This window comes from Barbatula barbatula (assembly GCF_947034865.1).
Source record: "Barbatula barbatula genome assembly, chromosome: 21".
In the NCBI taxonomy this organism is placed as follows: domain Eukaryota; kingdom Metazoa; phylum Chordata; class Actinopteri; order Cypriniformes; family Nemacheilidae; genus Barbatula; species Barbatula barbatula.
Window position 1 is genome coordinate 4,572,175 of NC_136784.1, and position 19,836 is coordinate 4,592,010.

The 19,836-nt window shown below is 38.8% G+C and overlaps 3 protein-coding genes across 4 annotated transcripts; all 3 read left to right on the top strand.

Annotated features, from left to right (window-relative positions):
- The first annotated feature begins 4,786 nt into the window (after positions 1–4,786).
- lipea (lipase, hormone-sensitive a) lies at positions 4,787–10,513 on the top strand. Of its 2 annotated transcripts, XM_079485654.1 has the most exons (11): positions 4,787–4,989; positions 6,087–6,337; positions 6,694–6,978; positions 7,181–7,271; positions 7,519–7,664; positions 7,831–8,016; positions 8,189–8,341; positions 8,451–8,595; positions 9,271–9,498; positions 9,695–10,062; positions 10,140–10,513. In XM_079485654.1, exons 2-11 carry the CDS (start codon positions 6,098–6,100, stop codon positions 10,371–10,373), a joined length of 2,076 nt encoding a protein of 691 aa, XP_079341780.1. In that variant the 5' UTR covers positions 4,787–4,989; positions 6,087–6,097; the 3' UTR covers positions 10,374–10,513. The 2 variants fall into 2 exon arrangements, with proteins under 2 accessions (XP_079341780.1, XP_079341779.1); XM_079485653.1 differs by lacking the exon at positions 4,787–4,989 and having other exon boundaries at positions 5,945–6,337.
- Positions 10,514–12,257: 1,744 nt separating this feature from the next.
- tomm40l (translocase of outer mitochondrial membrane 40 homolog, like) lies at positions 12,258–17,529 on the top strand. The gene is made up of 10 exons (XM_079485250.1): positions 12,258–12,340; positions 12,666–12,867; positions 13,973–14,040; positions 14,155–14,247; positions 14,624–14,725; positions 14,814–14,919; positions 15,007–15,129; positions 15,413–15,489; positions 15,576–15,678; positions 15,937–17,529. Exons 2-10 carry the CDS (start codon positions 12,678–12,680, stop codon positions 16,074–16,076), a joined length of 1,002 nt encoding a protein of 333 aa, XP_079341376.1. The 5' UTR covers positions 12,258–12,340; positions 12,666–12,677; the 3' UTR covers positions 16,077–17,529.
- A 149-nt stretch (positions 17,530–17,678) lies between these two features.
- Positions 17,679–18,949, top strand: apoa4a (apolipoprotein A-IV a). The gene is made up of 3 exons (XM_079485251.1): positions 17,679–17,871; positions 17,968–18,118; positions 18,202–18,949. The coding sequence occupies exons 1-3, from the start codon at positions 17,832–17,834 to the stop codon at positions 18,761–18,763; spliced, it is 753 nt and encodes a 250-aa protein (XP_079341377.1). The 5' UTR covers positions 17,679–17,831; the 3' UTR covers positions 18,764–18,949.
- Positions 18,950–19,836: the final 887 nt, after the last annotated feature.

Below are 19,836 nucleotides of genomic sequence, written 5' to 3' on the forward strand. Positions count from 1 at the left end.
TATATCGGTCCATGCCGGTTCCGGGTTTTGTGTTAAACTTTGAATAGTTCACAATTTATTTTAAATTCTACAGACATATTTTTTACTTAAAATGTTTCATACCATAAAATGGTATTAATTTCGATTAATTTGGGTATCTGTGTTTTTGTATATAATTTGTGACATCCTCACTTTTTCTTTTCCGTAATTTTTTCAGACCGTTTATTTTCACATAGGCACATTACAATGACGCTCACACCATAAAACCACTTCGATAGTACCCACAGACGGTGTTGAAGAACAAGGGGACTTTGTTGGTTTGTGTTTAAAAGGTAGAGAATAAACAATTGATGTACTGTAGTGTGCTGCAGCCAATTGACCTCCAGGTTTGTGTAGAAACCTGAAGGCATGTCAACCTCTGTTTGATTCAAAGGTACAGTATGACGAATCCCAGCGAAAGAATGTTAAACATCACCATAAAAGTCCAATATCTAAAAAACAGAATGGCTGTGTCATGCCCAAACAGCTACATTTCTAATTGGCACATTTGCAATGCTTGTCACTTCCTCATTGAACACAAAGGAAACAAAAGGACCTTTTATCACTTCTTGCTAACTCATCTAGGGGGGATGACAGCACAGCATACCTAAAAACCGTCTCAATTCACACATCATTTATTCACCCTCATGTTGTACAAAACTTGTGTATGACTCTCAAAAGAAGATATTCTGAGAAATGTCTCCATTTTGTGCTCACACAATGGAAGTCAATTGTGGCCAATGTTATTTGGTTACCAAAATTCTTCTGCAGAAGAAAGGCAGTGTTTGCAATGGCATAAGGGTGAGTAAATGATGAGAGAATTGTCATTTTGGAGTGAACTGTCCCTTTAAGCAGAATTCTGTGTCCTGACCTTCTGTCATTCAGCCTCTGTTTGAAGGTTTGAGGACATGCTGTATTTATTGTTTTGACAAATCTCATGAAATGGGTAGTTTTACAGGACCAGGGATCGGACCTTAACTAGCAACCCATTATTTACATACCTGTAGGGATGTACTTTTTTACAGCCAATTTAAGAGAAGGTCAGAAGAAATGTTCTTCCTTTATTTATACAAGTACACACCCATTATGTGTATTCCTGTGATGGTCTTTTTTGTTTTGTGTATTTCCTTTTCAATCTGTCAGTAGTGTAATCAAACAGTGCGTGTTGTGTTGTCAAACACTGCTAGAAGTCAGCTGAATGATAAATACCGGAATGTGGAATAATGGCGACTAGCTGGCGAAATATATTAAATGATGCTTACTTGAAATTATAAATGCAGGTATTGTGCCGATCAGGTCTAGGGTTGATTGAGGGTTAGGGGATGGAGTATACAGTTTGTACAGTAAAAAAGTCTATACTGTATGTGTATTGAAATTCCGCACAAGCACCCTAACGTGAATGTGTTCGTGATTTTTTAAACATGGATAGATCCCACACTGTAAGCCGTATACAGGGAAAGTCTGTCTAGGTGGTTTGATCGATCCTTTGTTTTTTTTTATTGTCCAGTCTTTTGTCGTTGGAAAAATAAAGTATCCAGAATGAGTACACATGTAGCATCATATTTCCCATTGATGTTTTGAGTAGGTCTATTCACTCTTTTTTATTTGCTTTACATTGCACAATGAAATAGTTTTCATGACTTCAGTAAGCTGACTATACAAGATGCATGTCATGAGTAATACATCACAGGTTGTGTCGGTATCAGCACCCGTGTCACACTGTACAGTATGTCTGCTGCTCTGCTGACTCACGACTGCACTGCAGAACATTAGAGCAACAGCCTCATTCGTGGGACGCCACAGAGGTGCATTCTTGTGGAATCAGACTTTCCCCTTGACGAAATCGGGTCACCGGTGATCAGGGCCGGATTATCCAATGGGCAATGTGGGCACCAGCCAAAGAACGGGGGAGATGTTTTCACTTAACCTTAAACCTTAGCTTTCATTCAGTGTGAAAATGTCCCCAGTGCAGTCTCTCTTTCCCCACACAGGGATCGCCTCAGTGAGTGTCAGAACATTCAGTTTGAAGGTATAAACATGAACACATTTCGTCCGTAAATATGCACATGGTTTCCTAGACAGAGGCTGTGTGAAAGAATTTAGCCAAAAAACTGAAAATATGTTTATAAAAACGGCTTTCTTGCTGTATAAATAATCTATAGGCCAAGTTAGAATACCTTCAGGGTTTTCTTTAAAATCTCAAAAGGTAAGAGATTTTTACATTTATTTGGTGGTGTTTTTTCGCCAATAATGAATTTTGATATAATGACTTACATATAGGCTAAAGAAGTATATATTCTAAGTATCTATGTATAATATTCGTTATTGCCGTTTAACACATTACACGCTTATATAAGAACATGAGCCGTGAAGTGCTTGTTCCACAAACATTTTTGTAACAAATGGACAAATTACAATCAGTGACAAACTCTGCCCTTTTATTCTTAGGAAATGAAGATGTTTATAAGAAAACATTTGAGAATTACACTTAAAACGGACATACTCAGACACTTTTTGTATATCTCATCTCAAACGATCTCCAACCACAAGTGAATGTGACTTGTGCGCATGCTCCTTCTCTTGCTCTCCTTGGTTGATGCCTGGACATGCCGCATGCTTTTCCGAGAGACTTGTCCAATAAAGGTAAAAGTTAATACGTAGGGATTTTTCATCTTCGAAAAAACTTTACGAAACCTGTACGAAACCTGTACGAACACTGGGCGTGTCAGGGATGTGGTGGGGAAGAACCCAAGTGCAGGCAGCGGTTAAGGGGTTAAAAATGATTTAGTAAAACACAAAAACAAAGACCCACGATGAGGATTATAAAAAAACACGAACTAGAACACTATGACGAAACAAGAATCTAAAACAAAACCCTTACCACAAGGGGGGCAAAAATAGACTAACTAAAAACACGACACAACGTCAAACACGATAGGGTGGGCAACGGGCAAGGCAAGTCAGGCAAGGTCAGGTCAAGGTCAGGTCAGATCAGGTCAGGGTAAGGTAAACACATGGAAAGGGAACAGCAAAGTTCATAGCACAACAAACGAGCACAGGACAATAGACATGAGGGCATTAAATAGGGAGATTAACAAAGGAGATAACAATGGGCAGGTGTGGGTAATGAGACACATTCTAGACTAGGAAATCTAGACTAGGAACGAGAGGTGCGGGGCCAAAGACCAGACCAGACCAGAGAGAACGCATATTATGTCATGACTGACAATAATGTTTCACTCCACACAAAACACGTGGCTCTGTCATGATTCTGCCACTAGACTAGGAAATCAAGACAAAAAAGGGCAAAACCATGACAGAACCCCCCCCTTAATGAATGCCCCCTGGCGTTCACCAAGGGAGCAGACTAACGAGACAAGGCCGACTGGGAAACAGACAACATCCAACAAAACATGGTAAACATTAACAAGGACAATCAAGAAACCACAATAAAAGGGTTGGGGTGACATACTAAAAACAACAAACATGGGGGTGAGGGAACACATGAGTCCATGGGGGGAGTCCAAAGGGATTTGGGCTAGGTGGGGGAGTCTTTGTTCCGTGAGGGCGCTCGGGGGCGCGCGGAGTCCCGGGGGACTTGGCCGGGGCCTGTTTGACAGGGACAGGGTGCCGAACTGGAGGCCGTGCTGGGTGCCGGCCAAGACACCGGCTGGAATGCTGCCTGGACAGGACTGGGTACCGGCTGGAATGCAGTTGGATAGGACTAGGTACCGGCTGGAAAGGACTGGACTGCTTTGAAGAGTGTTTGATCTATTTTTGTATGTATGTACCTCAATCAATTCATTATTCTGTGTGTTCGCACATGGCAACAGGTGTTTGATCAGATTATAAAAAACTGCCCTCCTTTGGCTAAAAGGTGAACTGCATTTTAATGGACAGTAGTTTAGTTTGAATACGGATGTACTGGTAGTCTTTATTTAAAATGTCCAAGTTATCATCAGTTTATTCTTTATTTAGGTTTTGTACATATTTATATTTTGGGTTTCAAAATCTATCTGTCTGTCTGTCTGTCTGTCTGTCTGTCTGTCTGTCTGTCTGTCTGTCTGTCTGTCTGTCTGTCTGTCTGTCTGTCTGTCTGTCTGTCTGTCTGTCTGTCTATCTATCTATCTATCTATCTATCTATCTATCTATGAAAGTGTTGTTTCTTCCGTGTTTTCAAAGCTATAGCATTCAAGCTATACATTTAATCATATGCTTTTCCTGGGATGGTGCAGTTCCCTCTTTGACCAGCTGAGGGCATTAGCTGATCATCAGATTTAAAAGAAATCATTCATGTTGACAACGACTGCCACCCTGTGGACCTTAAAAGTCATTAAATAATGTATGTATTTGTCACAAAAAAGTTTTACTGGATTTTATGATTTTCTATGCTGATGATAAACACGAACTACAGCCCATTACGTAAAAGCATTCATAACGTTTGCATCAATTCATAGACAAAAAAGTGACATTTATCAATCAACCTGATTGATGAGCTCAAAACCGGTAAAAGTATTACTACTCAGACCCACTTTTCTCTAAACACGTTTGCATTTCTTAAAAGCTAGAACAGCGCAGTTCGCGTACATATGGTGCCATGGGGACTCGTGTACCCATGATGCTACGGGTTAGTCGCAACTTTAGATGTTTTGACCTTCACGAGACGCTGCGCAGACCGATCGGCGTTTGTCATCAAAGTACCGCGAGAGCGCTTCGAAAGCCGTGATCTCGCGGAATTCCGTTGTCACACGCTCGAGGAATCTGCGCAGCGCCTCATAAACAAGAAAACACCTCTTGTCAGGAAGAGGGGACGAGCAAGTTACAGCCAACACACAAGACGTCGTCTACAATGCTGTGTTTTTACGGGAAAATGCAGGCGTGTCAGCGGCGATAAAGGACAGTGTGTTGTTCGATATGTGGTTGTTTTTTCATCGGTCTGCCGCAGTCGCACGCATTGGACTTAAGTGACAGGTAAGGAGGTAACGTTATGCTTTCAGTTTGCTTAGGTCAAACTTTTTGGCGAGCGCTTGGCGTCATGTCTCCTAGTCAACCAGCATTTGAGTGAAGGGCTACAGTGCAAAATATATTTTTCGTGATATCTATTTCGTCTCATTGAAAGGTTAATGAACAGCAGCATATCAAGTTCTTTGACAAGTGCTGCGTCGCTCAGAGTGGGTTGCCAGATCCTTTTACATTTACATGTATGCATTTGACAGACACTTTAATCCGAAGCGACTTGCATCGCATTGTCCTATACATTTCATTTTTTACTGTTAATTCATGTCCTTCTGTAGTCTTCTGTTCTATATTTTGTATAAACTATATTATATTATATACCATGTCCAATACTGTTTGTAATATTGCACATACGTTATATTGTCATGTGGATAGTCCAGTAGAATCCCTTGCGTGGTGGACAGTTCAAAGTCCAAAATGTCTGTAGATGTTTCTTCAACACAGCAAGTTTGTGGAATGGTGATATGTTTACTACCCGAAACAGTGCCTGCAATTTATACCGTTTGTGAATCATTCATTTCTTTATCAGCCTTAATCTGAAGCCTTTTTTCTATGTACAATTCTGCCTTTCCTAGGGCGAAGTGACTGCTTTAATTTATGCATTACAGGTCACAACTGACTTGCTACTGTATCTAATTATAAAATGGGTCTTTTGTTTAGTTAATAAAATCTAGTGGATCGATGTGAAGAATCGGATAATCAAATCCTTTGAGGAAAATGGGATTTTTCCCTGCAGTTTGTGTCACGCTTCAAACCACTTAATATCATTTTAAATGTTGTGAGTGACATGTTTTTTCTACTGTTTTCTGGACTCGATGACGCAGGGGGTTAGATGCTTCAGGAATATGCAATGATGGTCATGGTGTCAGTTGACACAGGCCGGGAGTATTTGTCAGCCTTCAGTACACAATAGTTTATATTCAAGATTGTTTGGCTGTTGTCAGAGTTTTGTTCTTTGTTCGTTGTATTGTTTGTTTGTTTTGTCCTTGTGCTCTGTCACCTTCACATGTCACATTCAGTTGAAGTGGTGTTGTAAAGACATCTTATGTCAGTCCCCTCAGACATGGACCATAAGGATGCATTTGCAGCGTTGCAGGCCGTATGTTCGGAAGTGATCATTGCTCTAAATGGATCCCCCGATTCTTCACATGGTGACCACAACGATCGTATTTTGGGAGTGATGAGGCAGATTCAGGAACACGGCCGTTCTGTCGAACCATTGATCACTGGCTTTACTTCTGTATATCACCACTTTGACTTAGATGCTGAGACACCCGGCAATGGATTTCGGACCTTAGTGAAGGTAACAACGTTGTATGATAAAATCCTCTCATTGAGTTTCAGTTGATGCATTGCATGCCAATGATCGCTTTAATCAGACATTGTAAATACTCTTGGTTATAAAATGCAAAAGAACAAATTACAATAAGTCCCGCACAAACAATTTTTATTATATTTACAATGATTACTTTTATAGTGGATTTTTGAACATATGGAGCTTTAGTTCTTGTTCTCTTATATAATATGATAAAGGGTGGCCAGAATAAAAAAATCCCCTGTTTCAGATTATATTAAATGTCATACGGGTTTGGAATGACATGAGAGTGAATAAATACTGACTGTTACTTTCATTTTCTCTTACTTTAATGTTCCTCACAGGTTGTGCTTTCCTGCACCACCCACATCATCCAGAAAGCCCGTTACATCGCCTCAAACTGCAGCGGGCCATTTTTTCGAATGGAGCACAATGCAGCAGAAATGGAGGCGTACTGTAGTGCACTGTGTCAGCTGCGGGCATTGCTTTATCTTGCACAGGGTTTGTTAAATGACAATGCCCACGGGCAGCTCTTGTCACATGAGGAAGGGGGGCTGAGTAAGAGATTTGCACAAGAATACATCTCCATGCACAAGGCTTGTTTCTATGGCCGCTGCTTGGGCTTCCAGGTGAGATTATGATTATTTGCATGGTTCGAAAAGACACTTCTGTTTAAGTGCAATATAGTTCAGATTTTCTCACTGTTTTATGATGCTATGGAACTACTTTAGCATGCATGATTGTATTTAGACTTTCACTGTTGTGTGCGGTCTGCAGAATGCAAATTTGTTCCGGAAACATAACATCAGGCTATATTTCTTTTTCTCCAAGTTCTCCCCTTCTCTCAGACCGTTTCTGCAGACGGTGGTCATCAGTATGGTGTCCTTTGGTGAAAACTACAAGAAACAGCAGACTGGCCTAGGTCAGTGTAGTGAATGAGCTGGCAACTGTGTCAGCACATAATATCAAGAGTGAAATATTAATTTCCAAGCATTTACATTTCGAGAGCCACTCCCCACATGACCTACTATATGTTTTTTCAGTTTGGGTGTTCCCTGGGATTCAAACCAGTGACCTTTGCACTGCTAACGCAAAAATCGTTCTTGCTTAAGCTGATGTAGATTGTGATGTAGTCAGTTTTTGGTTACTTAAGTTCTGTTAACTTACAGGCATAGCTGCTCTCTCTTTCTTCACATCCGGCAAATATGTGATGGACCCTGAGCTGAGGGGGGCGGAGTTTGAACGCATCACTCAAAACTTAGACATGCAGTTTTGGAAAAGCTTTTGGAACATAACTGAGACTGAGTTGTTATCAGTAAGTACTTTACAAGCATATCTGTGCTTCTACAGGAGGGCTAAAATGTAACAGTAAATATTTACTTGAGGTTTAAGTGTTGTTTATTTCTATGAATTAGCATGTCATGGCTCAAAGCTTTAAAGTTATTATCTCGTTTCTCTCTTCTGTTTTCTCACCTATTAAGGGTTTGTGCAGAATTACTTCCAATGTGGTGCAGGTGAATCTAACATTAACTGTCCCAGGTGAAGCTTTGAGTTTGCCACTCGCCTCTGACCCCAGTCTCGTAGTCTCGGTACCGCCTCCAGTTGCCCATTGGGGCCCGGGGCCAGTCAACATGCGTCTGATCTCACACACACTCCGCCAAGGACAGGTGTGTGTATTTTACTGAAAATAAATGAGCTAAATTGTATAACTTTTTAGGAATGCACCAGGTTTTAAAATTCTTGCTGCTGTGGATAAATTGGAAAAATAATTCATGTTTTAATTGATAACCACTAAATGAACTTTTTTAACACAAAACAACGTTTAATATTTCTCCATAGGACAGTGCAGAACTTTTGGCATTTTCTCGACCTGAAGGACCTCAGTTATCTCTACCCGTCACGTTTAATCGTCAGACGTCTCCTCTCTCTCCGTGTCTGCTCATACACTTCCACGGAGGAGGTTTTGTTGCACAAACTTCAAAATCACACGAGGTGTAGCTGATATTTTATATATACAGTATATATATATATGTATTGCCACTTTGCTCAAATAGTCTAACCTCATTTTTTTACGTTTATTTATTTTATGCGCCTTTTGTAGAATTACCTGAAGAGCTGGTCAAAGGATCTGAACGTGCCTGTTCTCTCGGTGGATTACTCTCTGGCTCCAGAGGCCCCATTCCCCCGAGCTCTAGAAGAGTGTTTCTACGCCTACTGTTGGGCTTTGAAAAACTGCCACTTGCTGGGTTTGTATAGCACACTCTTTAATTTGAACACACATACAGATAAAAACAATGAATGTCCGGGTCATTATAATAACATACTGTACATAGTAGCTTCTTTTGATCAACTTGATCTATGCTCTGACTCTTTAAATCAGTGGTTCTCAAACTTTTTTGTTTTTAAGGACCCACATTTGTGTAGGGTGCATCGCTTGGGGGCCCTTTAAATAAAAACTTGTAGTCTTAAATACAATTTTAATTAAACCAAAACATTACATTATACAATGCCCGAACATCAGCATTTCTTTTGCTCTGTGGTATTATTTTTCTGATGCATATTTTTCTGAGTGATAAACGTTTATATTTCATAAAATGCCACTAAAACTGTGGCCCCCATGATCCATCTTGGGCCCCAGGGAACCACGTCCCCCAATTTAAGAACCACTGCTTTAAATAACCACCACTTGTCAAGTTAGCATTACATCAGTTTGGTAGTATAACTTGTTCGAGCTTTATAGTTCATTATAACTTGTAATTATTATACAACACAGATTTTAGGATATGTCAAATAATGCAAGCAATTGTTTCAGTTGCAACCCAAAATCCAGTTACATCCAAAGTACTGTACATATCTGCAAATAAGTGAATGTCATAAGTGTAAGCCAACCGGGCCCGAAGACTCTAAATCTTGCTCCACAGGCTCGACTGCAGAGCGTGTTTGTTTGGCGGGGGACAGTGCAGGTGGGAACTTGTGTATAACCGTCTCTATGAGGTCGATATCTCACGGTGTACGTGTTCCTGATGGGATTGTGGCAGCGTACCCAGCGACTCTTCTAACAACAGATGCATCACCATCCAGGCTGCTAACGTTGATAGATCCTCTGTTACCTTTGAGTGTGCTGTACAAATGCATTGATGCTTATGCTGGTGAGTTTTTCATTTTTTTATAAATTTTCATCATCTTTAGATTATTTTAGGCTAGAATTGTGATCCAGATATCTGAGATTTGTGCTTTCTATTCTGTTAATAGATAGATCTTTATGTCAACCTGAAATCTCCTACACATCTTATTTTGTCTTTCCCTCATAATTCTCTTTATCCTATCTGTCTTTCTCTCTCGCAGGTACAGGCAGTCAATCAATAAAACCAGCAATGCATTTGGACACCCTGGCTGCTTTAGGACATGATACGATGAAGTTGCTTAACAGCATCACCCAGAGAGCGAACACTTGGTTTCTATCTTTAACAGAACAAAAAGAACCATCATTACCTTCTTCCACCACCCCATCCAATGGGATTTCAACATCTGCTCCACGCACGGAAGAGAGGCCACAGGAATCCAGAGAATACCCAGAAAACTTTGAGCCGCTCCGCTCCAGTTGTCTGGTAGATTTACAGACGCCTTGCACACCAATAATGAGGAACCCATTCGTGTCTCCTCTACTTGCACCAGACAGCCTTCTCAAGGGCCTTCCGCCTGTGCATCTAGTGGTAAGATATGAAAATGGTGCTTACAAATCTGTAAATTGCTAAAACGGTTATTATATTTGTTTGATTGTTCTCCTTAGGCCTCTGCTTTGGATGCCCTGTTGGATGATTCAGTGATGTTTGCCAAAAAGCTAAGGAATATGAATCAGCCAGTAACACTCAGTGTGGTTGAGGACCTCCCTCATGGCTTTCTGAGCTTAGTTCAGGTCTCCAAAGAAACCCAGGAAGCATCTGATATATGTGTGAAACGAATCAGAGAAGTCTTCCAGCAAGAGGAACCATCTACTGCTTATAGGCAGCCTGGGCTCAATTAGACCATCAGACGAGTTCTTTGGAAAGTCCTGATGGTCCATTAGGGTGCAATAAAAAACAGGGAATGAAGAACTTGACAAAATCTTGACAAAAACGATTTAAAAAAGAAAGACGTGTCAGTTATCAGCAAACATTATGACAACACCGTGTATGGGGAGCTCAAAACTTCACTGAACCTCTGGAAACATATAAGCACTTGTTAAATACTTGTACAAAAGTATTTCATTTATGTTTTATTACATACTAATCAATCAATCAATCAACTTTTTATTCAAGACACAAAGGTTCATAGAGACAACACAGTATGTATATATATATATATATTATATATATATATATATAAATACAGTACAAAACAATACAAAAACATATGGGAGTGAGACCGAGGGGTTATCATTTATTAAAACATATTACTATTCATAATGACCATTTACTGTACTGATCGAACTGAATGTCTGAAGCATCAACTAAAGTTTTACCATTGTGCCTTTACTGAAGCAATAGAATGTATCCAGGCTAACACCATTAACACCAAAGTAAATGACACTGTTGCCTTTTACATATGTTATATTTGGTTTTTATCTCTTGTAGCTTTTATCTGCAACACAAATGATTTGGTAATTGGATTTAGTGACTGATTTAAATACTGTTCATTCTGAGTTAATATATAGAAATTTGTTTAATTTTCACAATCCACAACAGTTGTACAAGATGTTTGTGTGTGTGATGCTTAGACTTAAGACTAGTCCCAGACTAAAATGAAAATTTGAGCTGTCTTAACTGCAAATAAATTGCCCTGACATATCTTTATATATGTCCTTGCCATTGTTTTGTCTCAAGATGCACACCAATAATGTTTTTTCTAAAGCATTTTTATAAAATTCACCTTATTTAACTAAGGCCTAGTCCTGGCTGAAGCTTAGCCGTGTCTCTGAAACTGGGCCATTGTGTCCTTTTATACTGTTGTCTACAAATGAAAAGTATGTTTAAAACTTTACATTATTACATTTTATTTTATAAAACTAGTCTGATGACCATATCAACTGCTTTAAGGAAAAATAAACCCCAAAATAAAAAATTAAAAATCTGTATAAATGGCTTTGTTCTGAAGAACACGGCGAAAGATATTTGGAAGAATGCTTGTTACCAAACAATTCTTGGCCACCATTGACAACCATAGTAGAAAAAAATTGCTTAATACATTTATTTGTTCTGGTGAACATTCTCAATACCAAGTGAATTCTGTTAGGTTACAAGCTTTCTTCTTCCAAATATTGTTCTCTGTGTTAATCAGAACAAAGACATTTATACAGATTTGAAACAACTTGATGGTGAGTAAGTGACAACAGAATTCGTTTTGGGTGAACTATTCGATCTGTGACTAGTTTGGTTAAAATGCAGTAGCATACATAAACTTAAATGGTTAATGAAAAATAAAGTTATTAAACTAAGAACACGGTGTGTATTTACATTTGAGTCTACATTTGAGTTTCTGTTTTGAATTGAATAGCAGATGCAATAATAAATAAACAATCTGTTACTTTATGCATAACTTAACACTATATTTATATTATACTGTATTCTTGATTGGAGTTCTAATTCTATACCAGTTTGACCCCATCCGACCTTCAGTCAATCCTTGACCTTCACAGTAATGACCTGTTTTAGTGTAATTATCTTACCCTGCAACCAACCTCAACTACCACATGCTACAGTATTGTTTTCGTCTAGTAAATTCAAATAAATAAAGATCATTTAAATACAATCTTTTTAAGGAATTTTGTTTATAAAAAAACTCATTCATTTTATCTCTGATGCCCTTCTCTGTTTATAGGCGATGATTGGCAGGTAAACGAGCCAATAGTCATCCGGGGTTTTCGCTCGTCCGGAAACGTCTTTGAAAGTGGGCGGTGTGCAGAGGAAACACGTGGTTCTGTAACCGGGAGAATTGTCCTCTGAGAAGCTCAACGTGAGTTGTCATTGATTCAATATCACTGAGATTTTTCTAGATAATTTCACAGTATCCATCACGGAAATTTCATCGAGTGACAGTCATCGATGTTAGATTTGCGCGACATTTATTTTACATCCTACCAAGTAGGGTATATCGTAAATAACAGACGCATGTGCCGTTAGCTTTCAAGCTAATTGGTCCATTCAACTGAAACTATGTGTTGTTTTTTTAACAAAGCGGCAGTGCGATTAGTATTATTTGAGTAAAGCAGTAGTCCTGTTAAATAATATTAAAGATTTTATTGTCATTGCTGTCGTCCATCCTGTGCTCTCCACTATAGTTTTGTTTCAGAATGGGCAGTGTGTTGGCTGCCAGTGCTCCGAGCACACCGCCACCAGCGCCAGGCGTAGCGGGCTTGGTGTCAGTGCCACCGGGATTCACAATGCCATCCGTGGCACCGGTCTCTATCGCCGGCAGCCAGACAGAGGAGCCTCCCCTTCCAAATCCCGGAGCCTTTGAGGAGTTCCATCGCAAATGTAAAGGTCAGAGATAATGCAATTGTCTTCAGTCCTGTTGACGATTTAAACAAGCAGCAATTTTATACATGTCCCACTTCCGTTCAAACGTTTAGGCTCGCGTTTTCATTGACCTTAGACATCTCTGAGTGTGTATGCTCATATGTCTGTAATTAGTTTTGCATGCAAAAATGTAACTGTTCAAACTTGCAAAACTAACATTTCATAAGCAATCACTGAATAATGAAGAGGCAGCATTTAAAGAGCCCAGAATATATGGGAACTCATTCAGTGCTGACCCATCTGTACCATCCCAGGGTGAGACTTCAAGGAGTTGGTAAACAAAATAATATTTCAGCAGATTCTAGGGGTTATTCTATGGTTTTGACGAGTTTACTTATATTCGAAAAGTGTCAAACAAAATTAAAGGGGTCATATGGTGCGAATACGTGTTTTTCTGTGTCTTTGGTGTGTTATGATGTATGTATTAGACATGTAAAATTGCAAAAAAGAATATAATATGCATTCTATCTAAAAGCGAATGCTCACCCAGACTTGCCTGCAACGCCTCGTGTAACCACACCCCCACAAATCTACATCAGTTTGTGGGATGATTTGACTAAGACCGCCCATATGTATACGCAAGTAAGGTGGGCGTACCTGTCAGTACAATTGCTTTGGAATCTGATGTTCAAAATATGGGAAGAGTCGCTACATTTCCGTGACTTTACTGGCTTGCAGTACTCAACCAATCACAACGCACTGGTTAACTGGCCAATCATAGCACACCTCGCTTTTAAGAGCGATGAGCTTAGCACACAATCTGTCCGTTTCTGAGATGCGGGGCAAAGAGGAGATACATACATGCATTTTTTTTAACCTTAAATGGTGTATACACATTGCATTACATCTCAAACAAACGATAATATCTGTTTTAGCCGTGTCATATGACTCCTTTAAATAAGTGACTCTAAACGTTTGAAATCTATTGTATAATTACCTATTTACTCCTCTGTATTGAAGAATATGTTCAGCGTTAGTTCATGGTAGTTAGTGCATTAAAAGTTTTATATTCTGAATACTAGTTTAACCCTTAACCCTGGTTCTTGTTGTCTGTCTCTCTCTACCTCAGAGGTTTTTCCTATGCCAATGGAGGGTGTTAGACTAATGTTGAACAAGGGCTTAAGCAACCATTTTCAGGTTAGTTTTCACTGGTGAAGCTGATCTATCCTGTTACTTGAAATCCTTGGCGGTTGTTTGTTATATTCAGCTTTGCCAGGTTGGTTGTAAGTATCGGCATTTGTCGTTTAACAGGTGAACCACACAGTATTGCTAAGCACTGAGGGAGATTCCAGTTACAGATTTGGAGCTACTTATGTGGGAACCACGCAGACAGGCCAAGCTGAGGTAACACGTTGCTGTTTTTATCCAACATATGCACATATTCACTTTTAAGTTGACGTGTGTAGTTTACACTGGAACACTTTGGGATGAATTCAGAAGATGGGGCTTTTTCCAATAGTCTATTCACGCAGGGTGATGACATACTTCCACTAAAATCTCACCCAGCTAAGCCACTTCCGCTCTCATGGCACTGAGGTAATTCCTTACCTAGCGATAAGGATATGTTTACTGAAGAAACCTTCAAATTTCAGCAAACCGAGTCCATTGGTGCAAAACTAATGCTTCTCTAGGATTCCATTGCAGCATTAGGATTTGTACTCTAGAAATATCACCAGATATTGAAAGAATCTCATCATATTCACAGTATACATTTTTTCAGGCCTTTCCTGTCATTGTCGGTGACATGGACAACACGGGCAGTCTAAACGCTCAGATTATCTATCAGGTCACAGAGAGCGTGCGCTCCAAACTTGCCTTCCAGGTCTGTATGTGGAAAAGTCAAGGCTATGTTTACTTAATTATGATATAACAATGCATATCTGCAATTATCTCATGCTGTTCCCCATCAGACACAGCAGCAGAAGTTTGTTAACTGGCAAGGAGATGCTGAATATAAAGGGGAAAATTTCACTGCTGCGGTGACCTTTGGCAACCCAGATGTGCTGGTGGGGTCCGGTAATTGTCTCCGCTGTTACTCATTATTTATGCTTAATTATCGGTTTGATTCACTTTCCCATTATTTATTTTGACTGTCTCTTACAGGAATTGTTATTGCTCATTATCTTCAGTCTGTCACTCCATCATTGGCATTAGGGGGGGAGCTGGTGTACCACCGTCGGCCGGGAGAGGAGGGCACAGTCATGTCTCTTGCCGGCAGATATACAGGTATACACACATACAGAAAGATAAGAGACTTGTTGTAATAATGCACACATGACCTCTGGCAGGATTAAAGGTTCACTCAGAATTGATATGCTGTTCTGGTAGTCGTCTTGAACGTATATACTGACACCTAGTGGTTTGGATGTAACCTTGCAGTTTTTACATGTATAGTACTGCTACAGCAAGATAAAGGTTGTTTTTGCTAAACTTAATAAGTTAAAGGAAATTAAATGAAGAAGTTAAGTTATTGGAAGTAATTCTTTTCTGAATTCATGTCTTAAAACAGGTAGCAACTGCATCGCCACATTAACACTAGGAGGAGATGGAGGCCATGCATCATATTATCACAAAGCCAATGACCAGGTACATGTTTAACTGTGGTTTTAAATTCACTTTCTAACTTGTATTATTTTAACAGCTAATAATATACACAAATGTTTGGGTATTAGTTGCAGGTTGGTGTGGAGTTTGAGGCAAGTGCCCGTATGCAGGACACAAGTGTATCATTGGGGTACCAGCTGGATGTGCCCAATGCCCATCTGGTCTTTAAAGGTTTGTTGGGCACTCACAAATGTGTGTACACAGAGATATTGTCATATTCAGACATTTTTATAAGGCAAGTACTACTAACTAAGGGGGCTTGAAGTCTAGGAACGCTGCAAAGCAACATTTTAAATAACGGAATAATGATATAATTCCTTTTTACAAATTACCTGTAGACCATAACACCTAGAACCTTTACTGCTTCAGAATGTGACTTTAAGAAATCAATTAAGTTTATGCTTTTTAACTTTGCCTCTTTCCCTATAGGTTCATTAGACAGTAATTGGGTTGTAGGAGCCACTCTTGAAAAGAAGTTACAGCCCCTGCCTCTGTCATTGGCCCTCTGTGCTTTCCTTAATCATAGAAAAAACACTTTCAAGTGCGGATTCGGCATCATCCTTGGTTAAACCTGCCCTCACGGTGGTTATTGCTGCAGTTTACAGACCTGTGATGTCACTGGTCACATGGTAAAGACTTACTGGCATATTCATCATCATCCGCTGCTTATAAGGCAAAAAGAAGATGAACGACAGAAATATTTGTTGTTTGTTTTCTGTGTTTGAACCTGGTTATTCTTGTCATGTAAACAAAAATAAATTATTCCAGTGAATAAGGTATAAGCCAACGATAAACGAATGCAATAGAAAAAAAATGTAAGGATCATGACTCTATTTTATTTTATTGTTTGTTATGATTAAAATCTTTTATAAATTATTTTCTGTTTTGAAAATGTAATTATTTATCTGGGTTTTAGGTTGGTTTAGTTTTCTCTAGGCAATATTCAGGGTGTTTTTCTTCATTTTCAATCATTTTAAATGCTTTGCTGGAGAATCTCTATTATTGTATGGGTACATATTTAAATAAAGTGCCTTTATTAGTTTGTTATTCCTCTGCTGTTCTATGTGTACTTTAATGTATAGCAGCCAAATAGGTCCAATTATATGCAGATAAGTGTTGTGATGAAGTTGACAAAGTCCACATGGACCCTCATTTAATTCCTGACTCATCAATCACTCCCAATCATTACGTGACACATGCAGGAATACGTGCGGATCAGCACTCGCATACATACACATGAATACAAACGGTATCTAAAACCGAAGTGAAATAACTAAAAGATTATGTGATAGTACTGTAAAATTACTTTATTTTTTATCTGTATTAGCTGCATGTAGCTTTGTTCTGTTGAATTAAACAGATGATAAAATCTGTGTTTTGTTGAAAGATTTGATTATTGACAACTAGCAATTGCTATTTTTTTTAAAACGAGATTGTATTGATTTACGTACTGTAATACAAGTGAAATAAATAGGGTGTTGAGTAGTTTTAAGTAATTTAGATTTCTATATAGTACTGTAGTATTATGGTCTCCTTACTATGCTGGAATGCAATTAGGTCATTATGTCAAAAGTGCAGGGGTCATATATCAGTTTTCTCTTTTACGTGACTGACAAGTGACAACACCGTCTATAAGATGACAGTTGTATGTTGAAAGGATTTCTTTGTGGAATGGCTAGATAGGTACATAATGGTTTTTAAGTAAATTGTTATCTTGAGGACAACCTAATGAGTAGCAATATGTTATCCAAGCACATAAATTCAAAATGAAATCGAAATTGTGATGTGCATTTTTATTCTTCCATAATACATTTTAAGTTTACATTATAGCTTTATTCTGAGTTTGTGGTTGAGGAGGACACATTTCCGTACTTAAATTGGAAACCAACATTCAGATTTAGTGGTCAAAATATATGTCGTTTTAAATTATTGATCAGCCACAGTTTGACATTTGGGACACTATTAATAATTATTTGGTTGCATTCTTATTATTTGTATGATTCTAAATAAAAGCAGTTTTACTACTTTTTACGTGACCTTAAAGTTTTGTTTTAAATTTACAGGACAGTTTAAGACAGTATTTGCTGTATGTAGGAATATGAGTCACAGGTCAGTTCAGCTCATAATCTTCATGATGTGGAATGGATGACATGGCGGTGTACACCAGGACACTGCCTTCTGGACTTTACTGCCTTATCAAGACACTACAATCTGTTTATATACAGCATTTCTACCTTCTCACACTCACACACGGAGGAGCACAACAGAAGCCCTTTACACTGTTTGGATTTAATAATACTTTTTTTCACATACTTCACATAATCATGAAGGTCCTTGTAGTTTTTGTTATCACAGCTTTCTGCGGTGAGTACATTTGTCCATTTTGAATGAAGGATACTATCAGAATTGTAATAATTTTACCCTGTGTTAATTGTATTGTTATTCTGGTTTATGTAATAGGTTGTCATGCCAATATGATGTGGCCGGACCAAGCAGAGCCCAGTATGGAGCTGGTGAAAAATGCATTCTGGAATTATGTCGCACAGGCAACCCTCACAGCCGAGGACACAATGCAGATGATCAAAAATTCTGAACTGGGACAAGATATCAAGTAAGCAAATATCACATTAGATGATAACCCGGCTATTAAACAAAAAATAAACTATGAAAACACAAACATCTCTATCTTTTTAGTGACCGGATCTCTAAAAGTGCAGATGCCTTAAACGACTACACCCTGACCATTCGAGGACAAGTGACTCCTCTGACCCAAGAGCTGCTGGCCAAACTTTCACAGGAGGCAGATCAGCTGAAACTGCGTATGGAACAGGAACTGACATCTGTGCAGTCCCAGCTCAAGCCTTATTATGAAGAGGTTAGAGAAGATATTCAAAAGCAGGTCGAGCAGATGAAGAAGGATTTGGCTCCATATGCAGAGACCCTAAACTCTGAAGCCCTGAGATCTAAACTACTCCAGGGGGCCGAAGACTTGAAGGCAAGCCTGGAGAGAAATCTCATGGAGTTGGGACCCCAAACCGAGGAGCTCAAGCAGAAACTGGACCAACACCTCCAGGACTTTCAGATGAGCATGACTCCATTAGCTCAAAGCTTCCATGCTCAGCTGGCCCAGAGAAGTCAGGAGATTCACAAGAGCATTAATACAGAGGAGCTGATCAGCAAACTGGATCCATATGCTCAGGACCTGAAGAATCAGTTAACATCTCTCTGGGAATCTTTTGTCAACAACAAGCAGTAATCGTTCTTTAGAGACATTTTGAAAATGAAAGGACACTTCACTGCTTTTGTTACCGTTCTGGTTTAAATAAGCAACAACAGCTTGCTTTATTTACAGTTGCACCAATTCTTCTTCTTTGTTCACTGTGCGTAAATGTTTGTATATCTTAATAAAACCTATCTATACAAAAACATCTCCATTTTATTTAATCAAGCTCCCGTTTCTTACGCAATCGTCCTAGATTTGATGAATATGTTCTATGCTTGTAGAAGATCTCATCTCATTCATCTGGTCAGACAAATGTCTGTCTGATAAAAATGTCAAGCTAACCCATGCTTCTTTTAAAATACCCAAACTTTATTACCTTTGCCTTACCAGCTTATCAAGCATAACACTAAAGTTAATCTTGCTAGTTTTGAATAGGAGTGGTTCATATTTTTACCAGACAAAAAAAAGGAATAGATGCAAAAGGACACAAAGGAAAGCACACATAGATGCAATATAATAGCAATTTCTTAAGAAAATACTATTAGAAGGTTCAGTAAGATTTATTGATTTATTTTCAGCCATTGTGTAAATAGAGTAGTCCTAAAGAGTCAGAAATTCAAACCAATGACCTTACAAGCAACCACAAACGTAAAGCTCATCTCAAAAACAGTCTGTGGCATCTATAGACCAAGAGGATGTTGTTTGAATGACAATAACATCTTAAGGCAATGATCCCGTCCGGAATTTGATCATGTTACTGTCTTTGTCCGAAATGGCATATTTCTTCACAGGCCATTCAGGTGTCAGAAACATTATGTTATATGTCAGAAAATATTTCACACCAAAGGTCAGAGGGCTTGTCTGGGATTTTACCCCAGCATGCCGAATTCTTAATTCATTTAGCAAAGGATAATCATGTTGCTGCAAACCTACTGTATATGAACCTTCTTTTATAAAAGGTTTATAAAGACTTTGGTGCTTTATTTATGATCTATGACCTCTTCACTGAACTATTCTCTAATATAAAACACAACTTTAACAGCCAATTGTTATTTTCATTTTTACAAAAGATAAATAAACATATAATAAACATTTGTGTCTTCTGT

What these genes read in the sequence shown, in the direction of transcription:
- lipea (XM_079485653.1), top strand. Translation starts at nt 6,080, where the DNA reads ATGTCAGTCCCCTCAGACATGGACCATAAGGATGCATTTGCAGCGTTG. An exon ending in ACACACTCCGCCAAGGACAG is followed by an intron (nt 8,017 to 8,188) that starts GTGTGTGTATTT and finishes ATTTCTCCATAG; the next exon opens with GACAGTGCAGAACTTTTGGC. An exon ending in AAACTTCAAAATCACACGAG is followed by an intron (nt 8,342 to 8,450) that starts GTGTAGCTGATA and finishes CGCCTTTTGTAG; the next exon opens with AATTACCTGAAGAGCTGGTC.
- apoa4a (XM_079485251.1), top strand. Translation starts at nt 17,832, where the DNA reads ATGAAGGTCCTTGTAGTTTTTGTTATCACAGCTTTCTGCG. An exon ending in TGTTATCACAGCTTTCTGCG is followed by an intron (nt 17,872 to 17,967) that starts GTGAGTACATTT and finishes TTTATGTAATAG; the next exon opens with GTTGTCATGCCAATATGATG. An exon ending in GAACTGGGACAAGATATCAA is followed by an intron (nt 18,119 to 18,201) that starts GTAAGCAAATAT and finishes CTATCTTTTTAG; the next exon opens with TGACCGGATCTCTAAAAGTG.
- tomm40l (XM_079485250.1), top strand. Translation starts at nt 12,678, where the DNA reads ATGGGCAGTGTGTTGGCTGCCAGTGCTCCGAGCACACCGCCACCAGCG. An exon ending in GTTCCATCGCAAATGTAAAG is followed by an intron (nt 12,868 to 13,972) that starts GTCAGAGATAAT and finishes TCTCTACCTCAG; the next exon opens with AGGTTTTTCCTATGCCAATG. An exon ending in TCTTGCCGGCAGATATACAG is followed by an intron (nt 15,130 to 15,412) that starts GTATACACACAT and finishes GTCTTAAAACAG; the next exon opens with GTAGCAACTGCATCGCCACA.